The sequence below is a fragment of the Aquarana catesbeiana genome, linkage group LG12, assembly GCF_042186555.1.
Source record: "Aquarana catesbeiana isolate 2022-GZ linkage group LG12, ASM4218655v1, whole genome shotgun sequence".
In the NCBI taxonomy this organism is placed as follows: domain Eukaryota; kingdom Metazoa; phylum Chordata; class Amphibia; order Anura; family Ranidae; genus Aquarana; species Aquarana catesbeiana.
The window spans coordinates 4908077-4931544 of record NC_133335.1 but is presented as its reverse complement, the minus strand read 5'-3'; the positions used below and the strand labels follow the sequence as shown (position 1 = coordinate 4931544).

The window sequence follows — 23468 nt, the reverse complement described above, 5'->3', positions numbered from 1 at the left end:
GGAGCCCCCTCAGTCAGTGTATTAGCAGAGTGGACAGATATTGGGGTTCCCCCAGTCAGACATTGTGTATTAGCTAGTTGGATGAATACTGAGGGCCCCCCTCAGCAAATTATTATATATTAGCACAATCTCTGACCCCCCCGTCAGACATTGTGTAATAGCAAAGTGGATGGATATTGGGGGGCCCTCAGTTGGATGTCATGCGTTAGCAGAGTAGACGGAGATTTGGGGGCCCCTCCGCAGTTGGACATTGTGTATTAGCATAGCGGACAGATATTGGGGGCCTCCTCAGTCAGATATTGTGCATTAGCAGTGTATACAAATAATTGGGGGCCCCTTCAGTTGGACATTCTGTATTAGCAGAGTGGGTGGAAATTGGAGGCCCTCCTCAGTCAGAGATTGTATATTAGCATACAAATTGCAAATTTGGGGCCCCCCCTCAGTCAGACATTGTGTATTAGAAGATGAGATGGAAATTGGGGGACCTGTCAGACATTGTGTATCAGCAGAGTGGACAGATATTGGGGGACCCCCTCAGTCAGACATTGTGTATAAGCAGAGTGGACAGATATTGGGGGCCCTCCTCAGTCAGAGATTGTATATTAGCACACAAATTGGGGGACCCCTCAGTCAGACATTGTGTATTAGAAGATGGGATGGAAATTGGGGGACCCCTCGGTCAGACATTGTGTATTAACAGAGTGGATAGATATTGGGGGACCCCTCAGTCAGACATTGTGTATTAGAAGATGAGATGGAAATTGGGGACCTGTCAGACATTGTGTATGAGCAGAGTGGACAGATATTGGGGAACCCCCTCAGTCAGACATTGTGTATAAGCAGAGTGGACAGATATTGAGGGCCCTCCTCATTCAGAGATTGTATATTAGCACACAAATTGGGGGACCCCTCAGTCACACATTGTGTATTAGAAGATGGGATGGAAATTGGGGGACCCCTCGGTCAGACATTGTGTATTAACAGAGTGGACAGATATTGGGGTACCCCTTAGTCAGACATTGTGTATTAGCAGAGTGGACAGATATTGGGGGCCCCCCTCAGTCAGACATTGTGTATTAGCAGAGTGGACAGATATTGGGGGCCCCCCTCTGTCAGACATTGTGTATTAGCAGAGTGGATATTGGGGGGCCCCAACCACCCCACACTTCATTCTACCCAATAATTCACCAAGTGACCACAAAGAAAAAAAAAACAAAGAAACGTTTTATTGGGTCAGAGTTTAGTGGCGGCGGCCATGTGCTGCGTCAGGAAGGCGCTGAGCTTGGAGACGTGGACGGTCTCTTTGATGGTGGTGTCTCGGCTGCGCAGCTGAAGCAGGCCGCTCTCCAGCGTGACGTCACTGACCAGCGCGGTGAACAGGACGCCCATCTCATCGTACCTGGAAGGAGAGGGGAACACGGGAGACTCAGAGCAAACACTGGGACTACAACCTCCACTATCCCATACCCGGAGACTGACCCCTGCTGTTCAATGAAAGCACTACTCCCTCTAATTGATTTTATCTCAGCAGTCATTGGTGCTGCTACTTGTCCTGATTCATGTACAGACGACCAATCATATCATCTATATCTATATATGAAATTAAGTCATAGAAATACAGGGACTCAGACGTGTCAGGTAAGGGGTAAATAAAAAAATGTCCGCAAGCGTGCGCTGGATGATTCCTTTAAGTCACATTATAAAGGCCGGAGGACACCCCAGGAATGGTGTGCAAGTCTGGTGGGGTTGGGGTGCATGCCTGCTTCATCAGCTCCACCTAATGGCCAAAATGCAGTATAATTTTCTCATTGAGGTATTTCAGAAAACTTTACCACATTGTGACCACTAGATGGAGCTGACGATACAGGCATTAATCTATTAGCTAAAATATGGGTGACATTTTCATTCCTCCTGAACGAATGCTTCTGACATTTGTGTAACGATTGTTTTTTATAAACAGACCCCTTGAATTACAGGCATTTATATAGCGTCCTGAGGTTATACCGGGATGATGGATGCAGCTACAGGCATCATCCCAATATCTTTTCTTTCAGCCACCGATTCCCTTTTTTTAATAAAAGTCTTACTAGGGCCTGATTTGCTCCTACAGGCATCGGGAGGGGACTCCACCCCCACCGCCTCTCTAGGCTTTTCTGTGTGATCAGAGAGCCTGGGATCTGATGCTTCCGCCAGGTTAATCCAGAGCCGGCCGTGGACTAGATGGTCCCTGGCAATTTCTATGCTCCCGTGAGGCCGGAAGTGATGTAATAATGTCACTTCCAGTTTTGTCAGATGTAAGCACCACCATTTTTTTTCTCTGGAAAGCAGAGATCAATTTTTTTCTACTGATCTGATGCTTTCCAGGGTAGAGGAGAGATCTAGGGTCTTACAGACATCTGAGGGTAGAGAAGAGATCTAAAGTCTTATAGACATCTAAGGGTAGAGGAGGGATCTAGGGTCTTATAGACATCTGAGGGTAGAGGAGAGATCTGAGGATCTTATAGACATCTGAGGGTAGAGGAGGGATCTAGGGTCCTATAGACATCTGAGGGTAGAGGAGAGATCTAGGGTCCTATAGACATCTGAGGGTAGAGGAGAGATCTAGGGTCTTATAGACATCTGAGGGTAGAGGAGAGATCTAGGGTCCTAAAGACATCTGAGGGTAAAGGAGAGATCTAGGGTTTTATAGACATCTGAGGGTAGAGGAGAGGTCTGAGGTCTTATAGACATCTGAGAGTCTTATAGACATCTGAGGGTAGAGGAGAGATCTGAGGTCTTATAGACATCTGAGCGTAGAGGAGAGATCTGAGGGTCTTATAGACATCTGAGGGTAGAGGAGGGATCTAGGGTCCTATAGACATCTGAGGGTAGAGGAGAGATCTAGGGTCCTATAGACATCTGAGGGTAGAGGAGAGATCTAGGGTCTTATAGACATCCAAGGGTAGAAGAGAGATCTAGGGTCTTATAGACATCTGCGGGTAGAGGAGAGATCTGAGGTCTTATAGACATCTGAGGGTAGAGGAGAGATCTAGGGTTTTATAGACATCTGAGGGTAGAGGAGAGATCTGAGGTCTTATAGACATCTGAGGGTAGAGAGATCTGAGGTCTTATAGACATCTGAGGGTAGAGGAGAGATCTAGGGTTTTATAGACATCTGAGGGTAGAGGAGAGATCTGAGGTCTTATAGACATCTGAGGGTAGAGAGATCTGAGGTCTTATAGACATCTGAGGGTAGAGGAGAGATCTGAGGGTCTTATAGACATCTGAGGGTAGAGGAGAGATCTGAGGGTCTTATAGACATCTGAGGGTCTTATAGACATCTGAGGGTAGAGGAGGGATCTAGGGTCCTATAGACATCTGAGGGTAGAGGAGAGATCTAGGGTCTTATAGACATCTGAGGGTAGAGGAGAGATCTAGGGTCTTATAGACATCCGAGGGTAGAAGAGAGATCTAGGGTCTTATAGACATCTGAGGGTAGAGGAGAGATCTGAGGTCTTATAGACATCTGAGGGTAGAGGAGAGATCTAGGGTTTTATAGACATCTGAGGGTAGAGGAGAGATCTGAGGTCTTATAGACATCTGAGTGTAGAGGAGAGATCTGAGGTCTTATAGACATCTGAGGGTAGAGGAGAGATCTGAGGTCTTATAGACATCTGAGGGTAGAGGAGGGATCTAGGGTCTTATAGACATCCGAGGGTAGAAGAGAGATCTAGGGTTTTATAGACATCTGAGGGTAGAGGAGAGATCTGAGGTCTTATAGACATCTGAGGGTAGAGGAGAGATCTGAGGTCTTATAGACATCTGAGGGTAGAGGAGGGATCTAGGGTCTTATAGGCATCTGAGGAGAGATTTGGGGTCTTAAAGACACCAGATCTCTCCATAAAGAGGACCTGTCATGCCTTATTTCTATCACAAGGGATGTTGACATTTCTTGTGATAGGAAATAAAGTGATAAAAAAAATAAAATAAAAAAGGAACAGATGTAAAAGAATAAAATAACGTCCCCATATGCTCGCGTGCAGAAACTAACGCATATGTAGGTTGACGTGACCTCACTCTATACTATCATACCCTACGACTTGGGATTGGAGGCAGTTGGTATGTACCTAGCTAGGGACTCTGGTCTTGTTCCATCTCAAAGAAACTTCATTATGGAATTGCTTAATTATGCCGTTGGCCACAATTATTTTTGGTTCGACCATCAATTTTTTCGCCAAGATAAGGGTGTGGCTATAGGGGGGAAACATGCCCCCAGCTTGGCCAATTTATTTATGGCCAAGTGGGAGGAGGACGTCGTCAAGGCCCAGGAAAGACCACAGGTGGTCTTGTGGGCTAGATACATTGACAACGTCCTCCTCCTGTGGGACGGTAGCGAGGCTGAGCTTGTATGCTTCAAGGCTTTCCTTAATGAGAATGACAGGGGCATCAAGCTAAGCTTTGAAACCAGTGATAGCTGTCACTATGAACCCTGGTTGAGAGCGGTTCCTTTAGGACAATATACACGCCTTCAGCATAACTGTACCGAAATCGAGACTTTTGACGATCAGGCAGCTATTTTAACTGAGAGGTCCATGGAGAAAGGATATGACCAAGATGTATTGTCGAGATCACTTGAGACAGTAAAGGGTAGAGATAGATCATCGTTGTTGGGAACAAGCCAGCGTCAGGCTGTTAATGGTAATTTCAACTTACCACAACATAACCACATTCTCTACTCAGCATCGCCAGATTAAAAACATTGGCATATCTTGACTACTGACCCAGTCCTTAATACGGTTTTACCTAAGAATCCCCGTATCGTGTTCAGAGGAGCATCTACTCTGGGCAATAGAATTGCTCCCACAGTTCAGGATCCACCTACTTTTAATAGATCTTTCTTTCATGACATTACAGGGTATTATAGGTGTAGGGGCTGTCAAGTTTCCTCCCTTAACCGATGTAGGGAAAGAAAGATCTGTCGGTTCACTTCCACCAGTACCTCACGGGTCTATGAGGTTTATAACTTGCACGTCCGAGGGGGTTGTTTATCTTATACAATGCCCCTGCGGACTGCAATACGTAGGGAGGACCAAAAGGGCTCCCAAGGTCAGATTGACCGAACACATAAATAACATCCGCAGGGGTTTTGATAAGCACCCTGTTTCGAGACATTTCGATGAAGTACACAGTAGGGACCCCTCCAATACCCTGTATGTGGGGATTGATAAGTACAGACCCCACTGGAGAGGGAGTTCATTGGTAAGGGAGATCTACAAGTGCGAAATGTCTTGGATCTATAGGTTAAGAACTTATGCCCCTTTTGGGTTAAATGTAGATACAGATGTAAATGCATTTATCAATAAATCTGAATGCAATACACTGTCTGTACACTCTGTATCTACTTACCTACATATAAATTGTAAGACCATTTGCTGATTATATGTCTATGTATCCATAATTTTGTTTTTTTGCTAATAGGGGTTATTTAGCTGTTATTCTTAGAGTGCCACATAAGGTTTATTGGGCCTTGTTTATTTGGATTAAGCAATTTTTAGGGGCTTTGTTTAATCAGAGTCAACTTTTCCCCTTTTTTTATTTATTCATTTTTCAATTTTTATTTATTTTTTACTTTTATTTTGTATTTTTTTAGATATAATTTTATGTGAAGGGTTTCTTTAGATTTATCATTTTGGCATTGACAGTTTTGCATTCTCAAAGTTATCCACTAGATGCCGCTTTTAATGCTGACAGCGACATCTTAGTGGTACATTTTGCAATAGGTGTTTTTTTCGGCTGTTTTTTAGGTTTATCCACTAGATGGCGCTGCTGATTTTTTATGGTGACATTCTGGTGGGGACTACAGCCTATCAATTACTCCATTTCCGGTACCTGTATCGTTCGGATGGAGACAAACAGAGGAAAATAAATTAAATTTTATTTCTTATTTCTTTTTTGCTTTTCAAATAGGTTTTTGGTAACATTTAACCTTGACCAGTGAGGAATTTCTTTGACTTATGGTCATTCAGTACAACCCAAGAATTATATTGTTTTTTAAACTAGTTTTTTAAATTCTTTTTTAACTTTCCATTGGCTTTATATATGTTTAAGATGATCTCTGCATGTACAATATGGTCCGTTCCACTTATGTGAAGCGGTTTATACACAGTGGTGATAATGTGGTGGTTTTACTGCTGACCATTCATGCTGAGAAGTGTATCCGGATGTTGAGTCCTTTGGCACGTCATGGGTAATCCTCAGTATGTACCGGGATCCATAACGAGGCCTGGTTAGTTCTGATATTATTTAAGGAGGTGACGTAGTGCGCCGCCTGTGCCCCTGGAAGACGTGATGATGTCACGAAACGCGTAGGGCGGAGCTAGACGACGCGCTGACGTCACCTCCAAGCTGTGCTGTACTCCAGTAGGACGGGTTTGTCCGAGTTCATCTGGCCACGAACCGGACTTAAGGCTATCTATTCTCTGGATTATTGTAAGTGTCCATTTTATGTATGCTAAAGAAAATACATTTTTATGGTTTTACACTATGTGAGTTCCATCTTTCGTTTTATGGTGCATCTCTGCCACGAGCTTGCTGTTGATATTGATGGTGTGATGACCCCTAGCGGATGCTGACACGAGTTCCCACAGCCAGTTTTAAAGTGTACCTGCTAGCTATGATCCTCTGTAGTGGGGGATCGTGGCCATCCGGTAAGGAGTGACCCCTTCTATTCCTGGTGGTGGATCTTCTCTGGTTCTCACAGATGAATTATTATTAATCACTTGGACTTTTTGCTTAATGATTTATGGGTGATCCTTAGTCACTTTTTATTTTTAGTTGATGTGACACATTTTTGGATTATATGTAGTTGACGTGTATTTATTCGTTTTTTCACATATACTGTATGTATTTTGCATTGCTTTACGTATGCAACATTGCACACTCATTTAGCGCGATTCTCTTCTTCTTCATTATATGTAGGTTGCAACTGCATATGTAAACGGCGTTCACACACGTGAGATATTGCCGCGAGCGAGAGCAATGATTCTAGCTCTCCTCTGTAACTCTAAACTGGTAACCTGTAAAAAAAAATGTAATGCGTCCCCCTACGGAGATTTCCCCGAGTGGACGCAATTTTAAAGCATGACGTGTTGGTTATCTATTTACTCGGCCTAACATCATCTTTTATATTTTAACAAAAAATTTGGTATTATATATATATATTTTTTTTGCATTAATTATCATTAGAGTGTTTTTTTCCCCAAAAAAATTGTGTTTAAAAAAATTGCTGCGCAAATACCATGTGACATTAAAAAATTGCAACACCCACCATTTTATTCTCGAGGGTCTCTCCTTTAAAAATATATAACGTTTTGGGGGTTCTGAGGATTTTTACATGTAAGAGAGAAATGTTAGAATTGGTAGTTAAAGGGAAAGTCCACCCCAACACTAAAAATCTCTACATCTAAAGGCATTCACGATCTAACACTCACCTATCTAACCCTGTAAAGAAGAAATCGCTATACATACCTTTTCTGAAGCCGATGCGGTCAGGTCCCTTCTCTGTGGAGGCGGGTGCAGAGGACGTAGCCGACAACGGAAGCTTCCATAGTAACTCTATGGGTGACGTCACTCCCCATTCATTTCACAGACTTTGTCGGCCGGGTCCTCTGCAGAGCTTCCGCCGCTGGAGATCGGACCGGAGGTATTGTACAGGGATTTCTTCTTTACAGGGCTAGATAGGTTAGTCTTAGATCGTGGTTGTCAGTAGATGTAGGGATTTTAGTGTTAAGGTGGACTTCCCCTTTAAGGTCCCAAACTCACATTTATACATCTTAGGGCCAGTTTAGACAGGAGCCAATATGCCTCCCAGCGGGTCTTTGGCGTGTTGGAGGAAACCCATGTAGGCACAGAAGGAACATGCAAACTCCATGGAGATAGTGTCCAACCAAGGACCTCAGTGCTGCAAGGCCAAAGGGCTAACCGCTCACTAAGCACTGTGCTGCCCATAAGAAACTCCATTGATGGGTAAAGGGGTGGAGCCTGCATTAGATACTCCCACCCAACAGATGTGCCTGCAACCCTGCCCAAGGTGGCGTTTGCCGCGCGGTCACCCATCACTCACCTGGTGAACAGCTGCTCCATAGGAGTGTGTAATGTTTCCAGGTATCCCGGCCAGACGGCGATCCCCCTCCCCCGCAGCTCGGTACACAGACCCTGGCACACCTAGGAGAGAGAGACCGGGGTCAGAGGTCACACGCTACGCTACAGCCAATCACCATCAGCAGAACATCCTCATAATGAGCCCGATCTATAAACCATCTCCCCCAAATCTAGTAATACAGACCAGTCGCAGGTCGGCGGCCGGGCCTTTCCCCAAGTCTACGGCCAATATCACCGGGGCGAGCGACGGGTGAATCTTCAGCACCTAAAAGACAAGAAGGGCGGAATTCCATTAAAACAAGACAAAAAAAAAAGATACAATGTTTATGACATGGTCCCCGGAATTCCTCACCGCCCGCCGCTGCTCCTTCCCCCGGGGCGCCGCGTTCTTCATCACCTGCAGAGCGTCACATAGATAGGCCAGCAGACCTCCTTCTACATCGCTGCTCATCCAGACCACGTGGGGAATGGCCGACTTCCTGCCGTCCCGGCCCTGCGGACAGATATCGGGGGATGTGAGGAGTCATCGAAGGGCAACATGGAAACCCCGCCCCCAAAACCAAAAATGTGTACTAGAGGGGCACAACAACTGCACATGAGCGCTAGAGAGACACAGTAACCGCACATGGGCACCAGAGAGGACATATTAATCACACATGTGCACCAGAGGGATACAACTGCACATGGGCACTAGAGGCACACAATAACCACACATGCGCACCAGGAGGGACATAATAACCACACATGGGCACCAGGAGGGACACAATAACCGCACACAGGCACCAGAGGGGACATAACAACCACGCATGCGCACTAGAGGGATACAACAGAACATGGGCACCAGAGGAACATAATAACTGCACATGGGCATCAGAGGGATATAATAATCACACATGGGCACTAGAGGGACATAATAACCGCACATGGGCACCAGAGGGACATAATAACCGTGCATGGGCACCTGAGGGACATAATAACTGCAGATGGGCATAAAGGGACACAATAACCGCACATGGGCACCAGAGAGGACATAACAACCACACGTGCACTAGAGGGATATAACTGCACATGGGCACCGGAGGGACATAATAACTACACATGCGCACTAGAGGGATACAACCACACATGGGCACTAGAGGGACAAAATAACTGCACATGGGCGGCACTAGAGGGACATAATAACCATGCATGGGCACTCGAGGAACATAACTGCACATGGGCACTAGCCGGGCACAATAACCGCACATGGGCAATAGAGGGACACAATAACCGCACATGAGCATTAGAGGGATACAACTGCACATGGGCACCAGAGGGACACAATTACTGCACATAGGCACCAGAGGGACATAATAACCGCACATGGGCACTAGAGGGACACAATAACCACACATGGGCACTAGAGGGACACAATAACCACACATGGGCACTAGAGGGACACAATAGCCGCACATGCGCACCAGAGGGACACAATAGCCGCACATGCGCACCAGAGGGACACAATAATCAGGCATGCATGCTAGAGGGACACAATCATGCAAGCACACTAAAGGGGCACAATAACCACACAAGCACATTTGAGGGACACAGCACTCCCTTATCCACACTATAGGGACAACAACAACCATACATGCATACTAGAGGAACACAATAACTGAACATGCGCACCAGAGGGACACAATAACTGTGCAAGAACACTAGAATGGTGCAATAGCCACACATGCACACTAGGGGGACTCAGTGGCCATGCTTGCACACTAAAAGGACACAATTTACAATAAACACGCACGTGCACAGGAAGTAACATTATCAATAAACTTCCTGCTCTGCTGGCCCCATCTCTGCAGTTTATGGGATTTTTTTCCAGGTTAAACCATTATATATTGGAGGGACAGGAGGTAGAGTGGAATTTGTCAGGAAGGTTAAAGTGCAGCAAACTAGTAAGGATGCGGATCTTTATGTGTAGTCCCCATGAATACCCATCTCCCCGAAGAAAGACTTCCTGCATCAGAAATCTCATCTATTAGAAAGCAAAACCGATCTTTGCGCTTAGCAGTTGCAAACTCCAATATGGCCAAAAATGTAAGATTAGCGCCACCTTGTGGTAACATGGAGAGAATCAGGACTGCCTATATATGATACGATAATGTACAGACACAAAGTATTACAGACTTCCAGTGGGTGCATGACAGTGGATGACATTTCGTTTGCATTGTCCTGGACAGGGTTTGAACCGAGGATACCAGTGCTGCAAGGCAGAAGTGCTAACCGCTCAGCCACTGGGCTGTCCGGATCTCAGCGCTGTTCTTCAGTTTGCTCGATGGACTCCGTATTGTAAATTATTGGCATGTTTTGGATAATATTCCATTTTTTACCTATGTGCTGCTGATCTCATGCAGCCACTTCACGTCTATACACACTCCCGTGATGGCTGCCTGGCATCGGTTTCCCTGATGGTGACAGCACCGGACTTTGTGTTGAAAAAGCCATACTAAGGTTGTATGACAACTGGGGGGCAGGGACAGAGTGTTGTCACCCTATAACAGGAAGTGACTTTTGTGGCAGGATCACCAGGGAATATTTTTAAGAGTAACTCCACTTTTATTGAGAAGAACCCCCCCCGGGTGATCTCATTACATTGCAGGGATTGTAACAAACATAACAAACTTTGTAGCAGATTCCTCCCTTTAGTTATTCTGAAGAAATATCTGTTAGTTTCTCTGTGTCCATGTACAGAGTGAATGTGAATGAGAGTGACTTGATCATTATCAATCAGCTGCTGCACCTGCAGGGCTCTAATGAGGAAAGTGGCAGGGTCTGCATCTCTTTAGCTGTGATTTCCCTTTGGGAGTATCTCACCAAAAATGCCATTCTTGTTGCAGAGGATGCCAAAAATCTGACTTGTATCTTAGTGCAGACTTCTGGGAACATCAGTGAGCCAATCACACAAGCAGGAAATTACATTTCTGGGGGTGGGGGGGGGGTTCTGTATGCCATCTGTGTACAGAGCGCCTCCAAGTGGCCATATTGCATATTACAGAAAATTACAGCGGCTGCAGATTGAAAAGGAAAGGTCATTTTTAATAACATTCAATTACAATATGACTTGTGTAGCAATTGTATATATTATTAGGTTTTTTTTTAAATTTGCTAAAGGGAGTTACCCTTTAATGATTACTGGAAGTTTAAAAGGATTGGAAATGACGTTGAACGATTCTATGTGTGACATACGTGAAGATGAGCGATGGGCCCATGGTGCATCTGGGTGAGGGCGGAGTCATCCAGGATGCCGAGGCGTTCGATTGGCTCCTTGCCCCAGGGGAAGTCGTACTGTATGAGGGACGTTTTCATTCCGTCTTCGTCAGGGTGGTCACCGCTGCTGAATCTGGACGGCACCTGAGCAAACTGGACACAGATTGGGGGGGAGGGGTGAGAAAACGGCCCTGTCCGGGCGTGCTATCTCAGTGTTTAGTCTTATCAGTAAAAATAAATTTGATATATATACAGAGGGGAACATAATGATTTGATCCCCTGCAGACCACTTACAAAGAAATGAAGGGTCTATAATTTTTATCATCGGTGTATTTTATATGATAGAGACAGAATATCAACCAAAAATCCAGAAAAAACACACAATACAAATGTTATAAATTGAGTTGCGGTTCAGTGAGTAAAATAAGTATTTGATCCCCAAGCAAAACATGACTTAGTACTTGGTGGAGAAACCCTTGTTGGCGATCACAGAGGTCAGACGTTTCTTGTAGGTGGTGATCAGGTTTGCACACGTCTCAGGAGGGTTTTTGGTCCACTCTTCTTTACAGATCTTCTCTAAATCCTTAAGGTTTCTTGGCTGTCGCTTGGCAACTCGAAGTTTCAGCTCCCTCCATAAATTTTCTATAGGATTAAGGTCTGGAAACTGGCTAGGCCACTCCATGACCTTAATGTGCTTTTTCTTGAGCCACTCCTTTGTTGCTTTGGCGGTATATTTTGGGTCATTGTCATGTTTGAAGACCCATCCACGACCCATCTTCAGTGTTCTTGTTGAGGGAAGAAGGTTCTCATCTAAGATTTTACAATACATGGCCCCATCCATTGGTCCCTCAATGCGGTAAAGTCGGTCTGTACCTTTAGCAGAGAAACAGCCCCAAAGCATCATGTTTCCACCTCCGTGTGTGACTGTAGGGATGGTGTTCTTAGGGTCATAGTCAGCATTTTTCTTACTCAAACACAGCGAGTCGAGTTAATGCCAAAGAGCTCAATTTTAGTCTCACCTGACCACAGCACTTTCTCCGAATCCTTCTCTGAATCATTTAGATGTTCATTGGGAAACTTCAGACTGGCCTGTACATGTGCCTTCTTGAGGAGGGGGACCTTGTGGGTGCTGCAGGATTTCAATCCATGGTGGTATTGTGTTACCAATGATTTGTTTGGTGACTGTGGTCCCAACTGCCTTGAGATCATTCACAAGTTCCTCCCGTGTAGTTCTGGGCTGATCCCTCACTTTTCTCATGATCATCCTCACCCCATGAGGTGAAATCCTGCATGGAGCTCCAGACCGAGGGCGATTGATGGTTATTTTGTATTTCTTCCATTAGCAAATAATCGATCCAACAGTTGTCTCCTTCTCACCAAGTTTCTTGCTGATGGTCTTGTAGACCTTCTTGAGCTAATCCTTTGTTGCCTTGGTGGTATGTTTTGGGTCATTGGCATGCTGGAAGACCCATCCACGACCCATCTCCAGTGAGGGATTTTGGTCCACTTTTCTTTACAGATCTTCGCTAAATCCTTAAGGTTTCTTGGCTGTCTCTTGGCAACTCGAAGTTTCAGCTCCCTCCATAAATTGTCTATAGGATTAAGGTCTGGAGACTGGCTGGGCCACTCCATGACCTTAATGTGCTTCTTCTTGAGCCACTCCTTTGTTGCCTTGGCAGTATGTTTTGGGTCATTTACATCCTGGAAGACCCATCTCCAGTGTTCTGGCTGAGAGAAGAAGGTTCTCATGCAAGATTATACAATACATGGCCCCGTCCCCTCAGTGTGCCAAAGTTGGCCTGTACCTTTAGCAGAGAAACAGCCCCAAAGCATCATGTTTCCACCTCTGTGCTTGACTGTAGGGATGGTGTTCTCAGGGTCATAGTCAGCATTTTTCTTCCTCCAAACACAGTGAGTCCCTCTCCTCAGGAAGGCACATGTACAGTCATGCCAATGAACATCTAAATGATTCAGAGAAGGATTGGGAGAAAGTGCTGTGGTCAGATGAGACCACAATTGAGCTCTTTGGCATTAACTCGACTTGCCATGTTTGGAGGAAGAAAAATGCTGATTATGACCCTAAGAACAAGCACAGAGGTGGAAACATGATGCTTTGGGTCTGTTTCTCTGCTAAAGGCCGACTTTGCCGCATTGCGGGGCCAATGGACGGGGCCATGTATTGTAAAATCTTGGATGAGAACCTTCTTCGCTCAACAAGAAAACTGAAGATGGGTCATGGATGGGTCTTCCAGCATGACAATGACCCAAAACATACCGCCAAGGCAACAAAGGAGTGGCTCAAGAAGAAGCCCATTAAGGTCATAGAGTGGCCTAGCCAGTCTCCAGACCTTAATCCTATAGAAAATGTATGGAGGGAGCTGAAACTTTGAGTTGCCAAGAGACATCCAAGAAACCTTAAAGGATTTAGAGAAGATCTGTAAAGAAGAGTGGAGCAAAATCCCTCCTGAGATGTGTGCAAACCTGACCATCATCTACAAGAAACGTCTGACCTCTGTGATCGCCAACAAGGGTTTCTCCACCAACTACTAAGTTATGTTTTGCTTGGGGAGCAAATACTAATAGGTCATCTCTTATAAATAACCCCCATAGAGGTTTTGGCAAATCATAGGGTGGCTTCTGAGCGGTCGCAGCGTCACTCACCTTCCTCCACCACAGCAGCCGCTGCCGCAGCCAGTAGTCCCGCCACTGAGCGCAAGTCTTGGCTGAGCTGAACCAGACCAGAGAAGCCGCCGTCCTCTCCCCCACCCTACAACATGAAAATAAAATTAATCAATTTACAGGAAGTAACAGCCTCATCAATATAATCCTATTCCTGGACTTTATCCTCTCTTTTACCCCACCCCCGCCCTCTTCTGTCTGCCAAAATTGATTGCTGTCAGTGGGATTCTATCATAGCTTTTTGGATTTTGCACCAGTTGATTAAATCGGTGGCCTGTAAACCCATGTGACTTCCAATTTCCTGCCCCAGTATTAATCAGAGTGCGCATGCCTGAGAGTTACCAGCAAACTGCATTGTGGAAAAAGACAAATGAGGAATACATTGTATTCTGTACACTATGTGAGGAACCGACCCCCCCCCCCATATTACTAGGCACTTTACAATATGGCTGACCTGCAGGTGTCGGGGTCCTCATTGTCTGAGATTGGGTGAAAACATCTCCCCACCTCTGCAATACCAAAGGGCAACTTCCTGTTCAGCAGCTCCAAACAGGAGGGGTAATAATACAAGGCACCTAAAAATTAGAAAAAGATTTTAAAAAGTCAACATTTTAGGACCCTCCCACAATGGTAAGATTTCCCCCAGTAGTTTGTGTCTCTGCCCCTCCCACAATGGAGAGATTTCCTGCAGTAGTTTGTGTCTCTGCCCCTCCCACAATGGGGAGATTTCCTGCAGTAGTTTGTGTCTCTGCCCCTCCCACAATGGGGAGATTTCCTGCAGTAGTTTGTGTCTCTGCCCCTCCCACAATGGTGAGATTTCCCTGCAGTAGTTTGTGTCTCTGCCCCTGACACAATGGGGAGATTTCCTTCAGTAGTTTGTGTCTCTGCCCCTCCCACAATGGTGAGATTTCCTGCAGTAGTTTGTGTCTCTGCCCCTCCCACAATGGTGAGATTTCCCGCAGTAGTTTGTGTCTCTGCCCCTCCCACAATGGTGAGATTTCCCGCAGTAGTTTATGTCTCTGCCCTTCCCACAATGGTGAGATTTCCCGCAGTAGTTTGTGTCTCTGCCCCTCCCACAATGATGAGATTTCCCTGCCCCTCCCACAATGATGAGATTTCCTGCAGTAGTTTGTGTCTCTGTCCCTCCCACAATGGTGAGATTTCCCTGCCCCTCCCACAATGATGAGATTTCCTGCGGTAGTTTGTGTCTCTGCCCCTCCCACAATGGGGAGATTTCCTGCAGTAGTTTGTGTCTCTGCCCCTCCCACAATGGTGATATTTCATGCAGTAGTTTGTGTCTCTGCCCCTCCCACAATGGTGAGATTTTCCTGCACTAGTTTGTGTCTCTGCCCCTCCCACAATGGTGAGATTTCCCTGCACTAGTTTGTGTCTCTGCCCCTCCCACAATGGTGAGATTTCCCTGCACTAGTTTGTGTCTCTGCCCCGCCCACAATGGTGAGATTTCCCTGCAGTAGTTTGTGTCTCTGCCCCTCCCACAATGGGGAGATTTCTCTGCACTAGTTTGTGTCTCTGCCCCTCCCACAATGGTGAGATTTCCCTGCACTAGTTTGTGTCTCTGCCCCTCCCACAAAGGAGAGATGTCCCAGCGGTAGTTTGTGTCTCTGCCCCTCCCACAATGGTGAGATTTCCCGCAGTAGTTTATGTCTCTGCCCTTCCCACAATGGTGAGATTTCCCGCAGTAGTTTGTGTCTCTGCCCCTCCCACAATGATGAGATTTCCCTGCCCCTCCCACAATGATGAGATTTCCTGCAGTAGTTTGTGTCTCTGTCCCTCCCACAATGGTGAGATTTCCCTGCCCCTCCCACAATGATGAGATTTCCTGCGGTAGTTTGTGTCTCTGCCCCTCCCACAATGGGGAGATTTCCTGCAGTAGTTTGTGTCTCTGCCCCTCCCACAATGGTGATATTTCATGCAGTAGTTTGTGTCTCTGCCCCTCCCACAATGGTGAGATTTTCCTGCACTAGTTTGTGTCTCTGCCCCTCCCACAATGGTGAGATTTCCCTGCACTAGTTTGTGTCTCTGCCCCGCCCACAATGGTGAGATTTCCCTGCAGTAGTTTGTGTCTCTGCCCCTCCCACAATGGGGAGATTTCCCTGCACTAGTTTGTGTCTCTGCCCCTCCCACAAAGGAGAGATGTCCCAGCGGTAGTTTGTGTCTAGTGTTGGAAGAACGGTTCGGCCCGAGTATGAGTTTGGGCCGAACATTGGCTGTTCTCCCTGTTCGGCGAACACCCGAATTTGCAGGCGTTGGGCGGGTGTTCGCCCTGCCAAATGTTCTGCGCTGCACAGTACATTCTAAGCCCTGATTGGGCAAAGCTTTGGCGCAGTAAAATCTGGTTGTTTAAGGAGCGGGGCGGGAAGCCAGCCCCGGCGTCCTTAACATCAGCTGTGAATGGGCTTCCTCACTGACAACTGAATGAAAAAGAAAAAGACATTTGCCAGTTAAAAAAAAAAGGCATGGGGTCACCCCGAAAATCCATACCAGACCCTTATCCGAGCATGCAGCCCGGCAGGTCAGGAAAGGGGGGAGGGGGGATAAGCGAGCACCCCCCCCCCCCCTCGAAAACATACCAGGCCCCATGCCCTCAACATGGGGGGGGGGGAGGCTATGCCTTTCCCCATGTGGATGGGGACAAGGGCCTCTTCCCCACAACCCTGGTCTGTGGTTGTGGGGGTCTGCGGGCTTCAGAATCTGTTCCGATCAGTTATCGGAATCTGGAAGCCCCTTTTAACAAAGGGGCCCCCGAGATCCCAGCCCCCCCTCATGTGAATGAGTAGGGGTCCCCTACTCATTCACCAAAAAAGTGTCAAAACAAATAAAAACAGTAGACAGGTTTTTGATGAGTCCGTTTTTTTATTTTTAATAATTGATGATGACCCATCACAAACGTCGACGCTAACCGCTGGACCTAAAAAAGCTCCGCCCACCGTGAAGGCAAACTGTTGAATGCCTGGTTGCCATTTGACAATTCTTATATAGGTAAGGGCGGGGCCACCTGGCGACGTCACCTGGTGGCACCGGGCCCCCCCCTTGTGACGTCACCAACCGTTTCATGTTGGGTTGGTGATGTTACGGGGGCGGTGCCACTAGGGGACATCGCCAGGTGGCCCCGCCCTTAGCTATATCCTATATCAGAACTGTTGAACGACATGCCAGTAACTCGGTGGTTTACCTTCGCGGCGGGCGCAAAGTTTTTTTTTTTTGGGTCCAGCATCGTGATGGACGATGGATTTACATCAAGGGATATTGTTTTTTTAATAAAGGAATTGCCAAAAAACTACTACATCTCATTCACACGCATGGGGTGGGGGATCTGGGGGCCCCCCTTGTTAAACAGGGCTTCCAAATTCCGATAAGCCCCCCGCCCGCAGACCCCCACAATCACAAACCAGGGTTGTGGGTAGGAGGCCCTTGCTACCATCAAACATGGGGACAAGGTGCTTTGGAGTGAGGCTCGCTTGTCCACCCCACCCCCCCTTCCTGACCTGCAAGGCTGCATGCTCAGATAAGGGCCTGGTATTGATTTTGAGGGGGGACCCCACGTAATTTTTTTTTAATGATTTTTTTTTTTTTTTTAATAGACGGGTGCCGGCAATTGCAACCATGACACAATTTAAATGTGACTTGACTTTTTTTCTTTAGAAGTGTCAGTTTTGCTGCAGCAGGTTCTATACACAATACAGATGCACCACTTTACAGGCATACTAAGGGGACACCCCGCACTATATTTAAAGGAATTTTTCATTTTTATTTTTCACTTTAAGCATCAGTAAAATCACTGCTCCTGTAAAAACTATCTTTTTTAAAAACATTTTTGTGTTTGTGGTTCGGGGCAGAACTTCTCCCCTGTTCGGGAGTTCTGCTGCGAACCGAACGGAGTGGGGGGGGAAGGGGTGTTTGATCGGCCCATCTCTATTTGTGTCATTGTTACCATTTAGGAGATCTTGGCGAAGATCGGCCATCTTTTCCAGCTCCTCCTGGGTTGGACTTTGGTTTTGGAGGCGTTCCAGACAGGCCTTGGAGAGGGTCTTCGGTGGTGGTCCGGGTGAAGGGTTGGACATTCCCGGTAGGCGACACAAAGAGTCAATAGGCAGAACCTGCTCCCGGTGCAGCACCATGGCATCCCACCATTCCTTTATCAAGTTCCTTTTCATTTGGGCTCCCAGGGGCCCCAGGCTGTGACGTCCTCCTAGAACAGAGGCCGGAGTCATCTTCTCCCCTAACAGGAAGCACCTTCGTCGGCACAACTCCAGAATATCATCGCTCGTCCGCCCTCCGGTCGCCAGCCTCCTGCACTGCAGTAATAGAGGAGCCGGAAACATCCTCCTTGTCCCCCCGACCCGGGCCAGTCCCACCGCACACCAAGACATGGCGGATCACGGTCACCTGACACAATATGGCCCCTGCCGGGGGATGGTACATAGCTCTCTCCTATATGGGAAGGATGCAGAAAGATACTGTGAGAATGACATTGTCTATGGCAGCCAATCAAAAATAAACAAAAATAGTGTAGCGCTAATATAAAAAACAACCATGTATTATATAACATGAACAATGGATTCCTCCTATACACCTTTCACAGAGAAGGACATAAAGGGTGTATAAAAAGCAGAAAAGTCCTAATAGTCCTCAAGGGATATGTCTGGCAAAATGATGTTAGTCTTCAATATATATGTGACTTCATATTGCACACATCCATAGGCAAAGAAAAGGATGATTCAAAGGTACACCCCCACCAACAATAAGAAGGCTTACCGGAACCTTTGGACCCAATGAAACCTACGTTTCATTGGGTCAAACAAGCTTTGGTCATCAACGGCTGCTGAACTTCGATGGAAGATGGAAAAAGATCCAAAGGTGATATGTGGAACCGTATGAGCCTCCGGGGTGATATCCTCAGTAAAAATGGTTATATTGAAAGGGGAAAAACAAAGAGAGGCCACATAGTGTAATTCTTTTATAATAAATTTGTCATTTTTTATACGGGATTACACTCACATGTAAATATATAAAACCAGCGCTGTATAGATAAAAAATGGCGGCAGTGTGGTCCTACCCGACGCGTTTCGTCTCCTTGGACATCATTTTCACCAGACATATCCCTTGAGGATTATTAGGACTTTTACGCTTTTTATACACCCTTTATGTCCTTCTCTGTGAAAGGTGTATAGGAGGAATCCATTGTTCATGTTATATATTACATGGTTGTTTTTTATATTAGCGCTACACTATTTTTGTTTTTTTTGGTTTCTGCTTATATCCTGTTGGCTGTGTTAGCTGCTTGCTGTTTGGGTAGCGAAGAATTATTTGTTGTATATATTATGACAGCCAATCAGCAGTCAGGAAAAGAAAAACTCTGCCAGGTGAGCTCTACACTTCTGGCCTGCACCTGTTCTGTAGATACAGAGGTAAGCCATTCACACATGCAGAAATCATTAAAAAGGAGTGTCAATCAGGAGCCCGTGTCCTCATAGGAGGCGCTGTCAGTGCACTAAATCTAAAGACAACGCCGGGGATGCCACATTCCAGGAAACATCCCCATTATACAGGAAGATTACAGGAGCGGGGGGTGTGGGAGATTTAAGGAAGGCAGTACTATTGCCATGGTTGGAAGTAAGGGATATGATGGGGACAGGAAGATTGTACATGGAGCCAGTATAGGGAGGTGACATACACACTCATACAATGTATATATGATCAGATTGTACATGGAGACGGTATAGGGAGGTGACATACAATGTATATATGATCAGATTGTACATGGAGACGGTATAAGGAGCTGACATACACACTGATACAATGTATATAAGATCAGATTGTACATGGAAACGGTATAGGGAGGTGACATACACACTCATACAATGTATATATGATCAGATTGTACATGGAGACGGTATAGGGAGGTGACATACAATGTATATATGATCAGATTGTACATGGAGACGGTATAGGGAGGTGACATACAATGTATATAAGATCAGATTGTACATGGAGACGGTATAGGGAAGTGACATACACACTCATACAATGTATATAAGATCAGATTGTACATGGAGATGGTATAGGGAGGTGACATACACTAATACAATGTATATAAGATCAGATTGTATGAGTGTGTATGTCACCTCCCTATACTGTCTCCATGTACAATCTGATCTTATATACATTGTATGTCACCTCCCTATACCGTCTCCATGTACAATCTGATCTTATATACATTGTATTAGTGTATGTCACCTCCCTATACCACCTCCATGTACAATCTGATCTTATATACATTGTATGAGTGTGTATGTCACCTCCCTATACTGTCTCCATGTACAATGTATATAAGATCAGATTGTACATGGAGGTGGTATAGGGAGGTGACATACACTAATACAATGTATATAAGATCAGATTGTACATGGAGACGGTATAGGGAGGTGACATACAATGTATATATGATCAGATCGTACATGGAGACGGTATAGGGAAGTGACATACACACTCATACAATGAATATATATGATCAGATTGTACATGGAGACGGTATAAGGAGCTGACATACACACTGATACAATGTATATAAGATCAGATTGTACATGGAAACGGTATAGGGAGGTGACATACACACTCATACAATGTATATATGATCAGATTGTACATGGAGACGGTATAGGGAGGTGACATACAATGTATATATGATCAGATTGTACATGGAGACGGTATAGGGAGGTGACATACAATGTATATATGATCAGATTGTACATGGAGACGGTATAGGGAAGTGACATACACACTGATACAATGTATATATGATCAGATTGTACATGGAGACGGTATAGGGAGGTGACATAGAACACACACAGACTGTATCACTAACCTACAGCAAAGTACTTCCTCCACGTGCCACCTCCTCGTACAGCACGCTAGAGGGCGCCCGCCTCCTTCCCTGCCCACTGGGGGGGCGTGTCCTGCGTGAGTGACCTCGGTAGGGAGGGCGGGCCATGCGGTTCAGGCCTCTCTGCCCCATCTAGGGCGTGTCCCACCTTCTTTTTTTTCCAATGCCTAACAGGGATGGGGGCGTGCCTTGCTGTCTAGTCTAGAGGGGGTGGTGTTTTGCGTTCAGGGAAAGGGGCGTGGCTTACGCTTAACTGTCTCTTCTGAGGGCGTGGTCCGTGTTTCACAGGCATGGGGGGGCGTGCCTTGCGTCTCACACCTCGCTGCCCAGTGTACAAGCGCGCCTTGCGCTCCAAAGCTCGGTCTGGGGGGCGTGCCTTGCGCTCCAAGCCTCTTTGTGAACATTCTGTGTCTCACACCTTGCTCTGAGTTGTACACTTCCGGTAGTGGTGACTCCTGTCTGCTGTGGCTGTATTTGGGGGATTGGGGTGTCCCTGATGTTCTGAATGGTCTGTGTACGCCTAGTGAAGGGGGAGATGTGGTGTACACAGAACTCTGGACGTTCTTTGTCCTATCTCTAGTACTGTACACAATGTTCCTTCCTATAGAGAAGGGCCAGACCATGTAAAGTGAGATGTCAGATAAAGGTGGAGAGCGGTATATGTCCTGGATGGGGGAAGGGGACATGTCTGTGTCTCAGGAGGGCACATAGTGTCTGATGGGGACCCCGTCCTGACAATGTGCCCAGGTTGCTGCCTGCATTTGTATGGCCGGGCTTTGCATGGCCCCCGGGCACTGACATGACAAGAGCACACTGCCGGCATTAGAAGTATAGAGGAGCCTCAGACAGCCCAGCACACATCGGCACGTCCACGGGCGGCTGTGGCAACCAGGAATCCTTGCACAGGCTGTGGACGGCCGTGTGTGTTAGTCGTACCCCAAGCACAGCCCAGGTTTTCTTCATACCCCCCAAAACAGTATTACCCAAACCGCATTCATACCGGGCATTCCCCCCCTCCTTCCTGCCCAGGACAATTTTCAGCTTTCAGCTCTCTCATTTTGAATGACAATTACACGGTCATGTAACATTGTACACATGTGACATTTTTATTAAAAAAATGTTCACAGAAATAGAACTTTCTTTTGGTGGTATTTAATCATATATATTTAAAAAACATTTGTTCTTCGTTTCTGTTCTGATGAGGCTGCACTGATAGCCTGCACAGATGAGGCGGCACTGATAGCCTGCACAGATGAGGCGGCACAAATAGCCTGCACAGATGAGGCGGCACTGATAGGCTGCACAGATGAGGCGGAACTGATAAGCTACACAGATGAGGCGGCACTGATAGCCTGCACAGATGAGGCGACACTGATAGCCTGCACAGATGAGGCGGCACTGATAGGCTACACAGATGAGGCGGCACTGATAGCCTGCACAGATGAGGCGACACTGATAGCCTGCACAGATGAGGCGGCACTGATAGCCTGCACAGATGAGGCGGCACTGATAGGCTGCACAGATGAGGCGGCACTGATAGGCTGCACAGATGAGGCGGAACTGATAGGCTGCACAGATGAGGCGACACTGATAGGCTGCACAGATGAGGCGGAACTGATAGGCTGCACAGATGAGGCGACACTGATAGGCTGCACAGATGAGGCGGCACTGATAGGCTACACAGATGAGGCGGCACTGATAGGCTACACAGATGAGGCGGCACTGATGGGTAGCACAGATGAGGCGGCACTGATGGGAGGCACTGATGGGCGGCACAGATGAGGCGGCACTGATGGGAAGCACAGATGAGGTGGCACTGATAGGCTGCACAGATGAGGCGGCACTGATAGGCTGCACAGATGAGGCGGCACTGATAGGCTGCACAGATGAGGCGGCACTGATAGGCTGCACAGATGAGGCGACACTGATAGGCTGCTCAGATGAGGCGGCACTGATAGGCTACACAGATGAGGCGGCACTGATAGGCTACACAGATGAGGCGGCACTGATAGGCGGCACTGATGGGTAGCACAGATGAGGCGGCACTGATGGGAGGCACAGATGAGGGGGCACTGATGGGTGGCACAGATGAGGCAGCACTGATGGGCAGCACAGATGAGGCGGCACTGATAGCCTGCACAGATGAGGCGGCACTGATAGGCTGCACAGATGAGGCGGAACTGATAGGCTGCACAGATGAGGCGACACTGATAGGCTACACAGATGAGGCGGCACTGATAGGCTACACAGATGAGGCGGCACTGATGGGTAGCACAGATGAGGCGGCACTGATGGGCGGCACAGATGAGTGGGCACTGATGGGCGGCACAGATGAGTGGGCACTGATGGGCGGCACAGATGAGGCGGCACTGATGGGAAGCACAGATGAGGCGGCACTGATAGGCTGCACAGATGAGGCGGCACTGATAGGCTGCACAGATGAGGCGGCACTGATAGGCTGCTCAGATGAGGCGGCACTGATAGGCTGCACAGA

At 46.9% G+C, this 23468-nt stretch overlaps 1 protein-coding gene across 1 annotated transcript; it reads right to left on the bottom strand.

The window, feature by feature from the left end:
• Positions 1-1203: 1203 nt before the first annotated feature.
• Positions 1204-21138, bottom strand: POLG2 (DNA polymerase gamma 2, accessory subunit). The gene is made up of 9 exons (XM_073607154.1): positions 20957-21138; positions 18023-18522; positions 14525-14645; positions 14053-14158; positions 11371-11544; positions 8492-8632; positions 8324-8404; positions 8102-8202; positions 1204-1399 (listed from the first exon to the last, which is right to left on the bottom strand). Exons 2-9 carry the CDS (start codon positions 18459-18461, stop codon positions 1234-1236), a joined length of 1329 nt encoding a protein of 442 aa, XP_073463255.1. The 5' UTR covers positions 18462-18522; positions 20957-21138; the 3' UTR covers positions 1204-1233.
• Positions 21139-23468: the final 2330 nt, after the last annotated feature.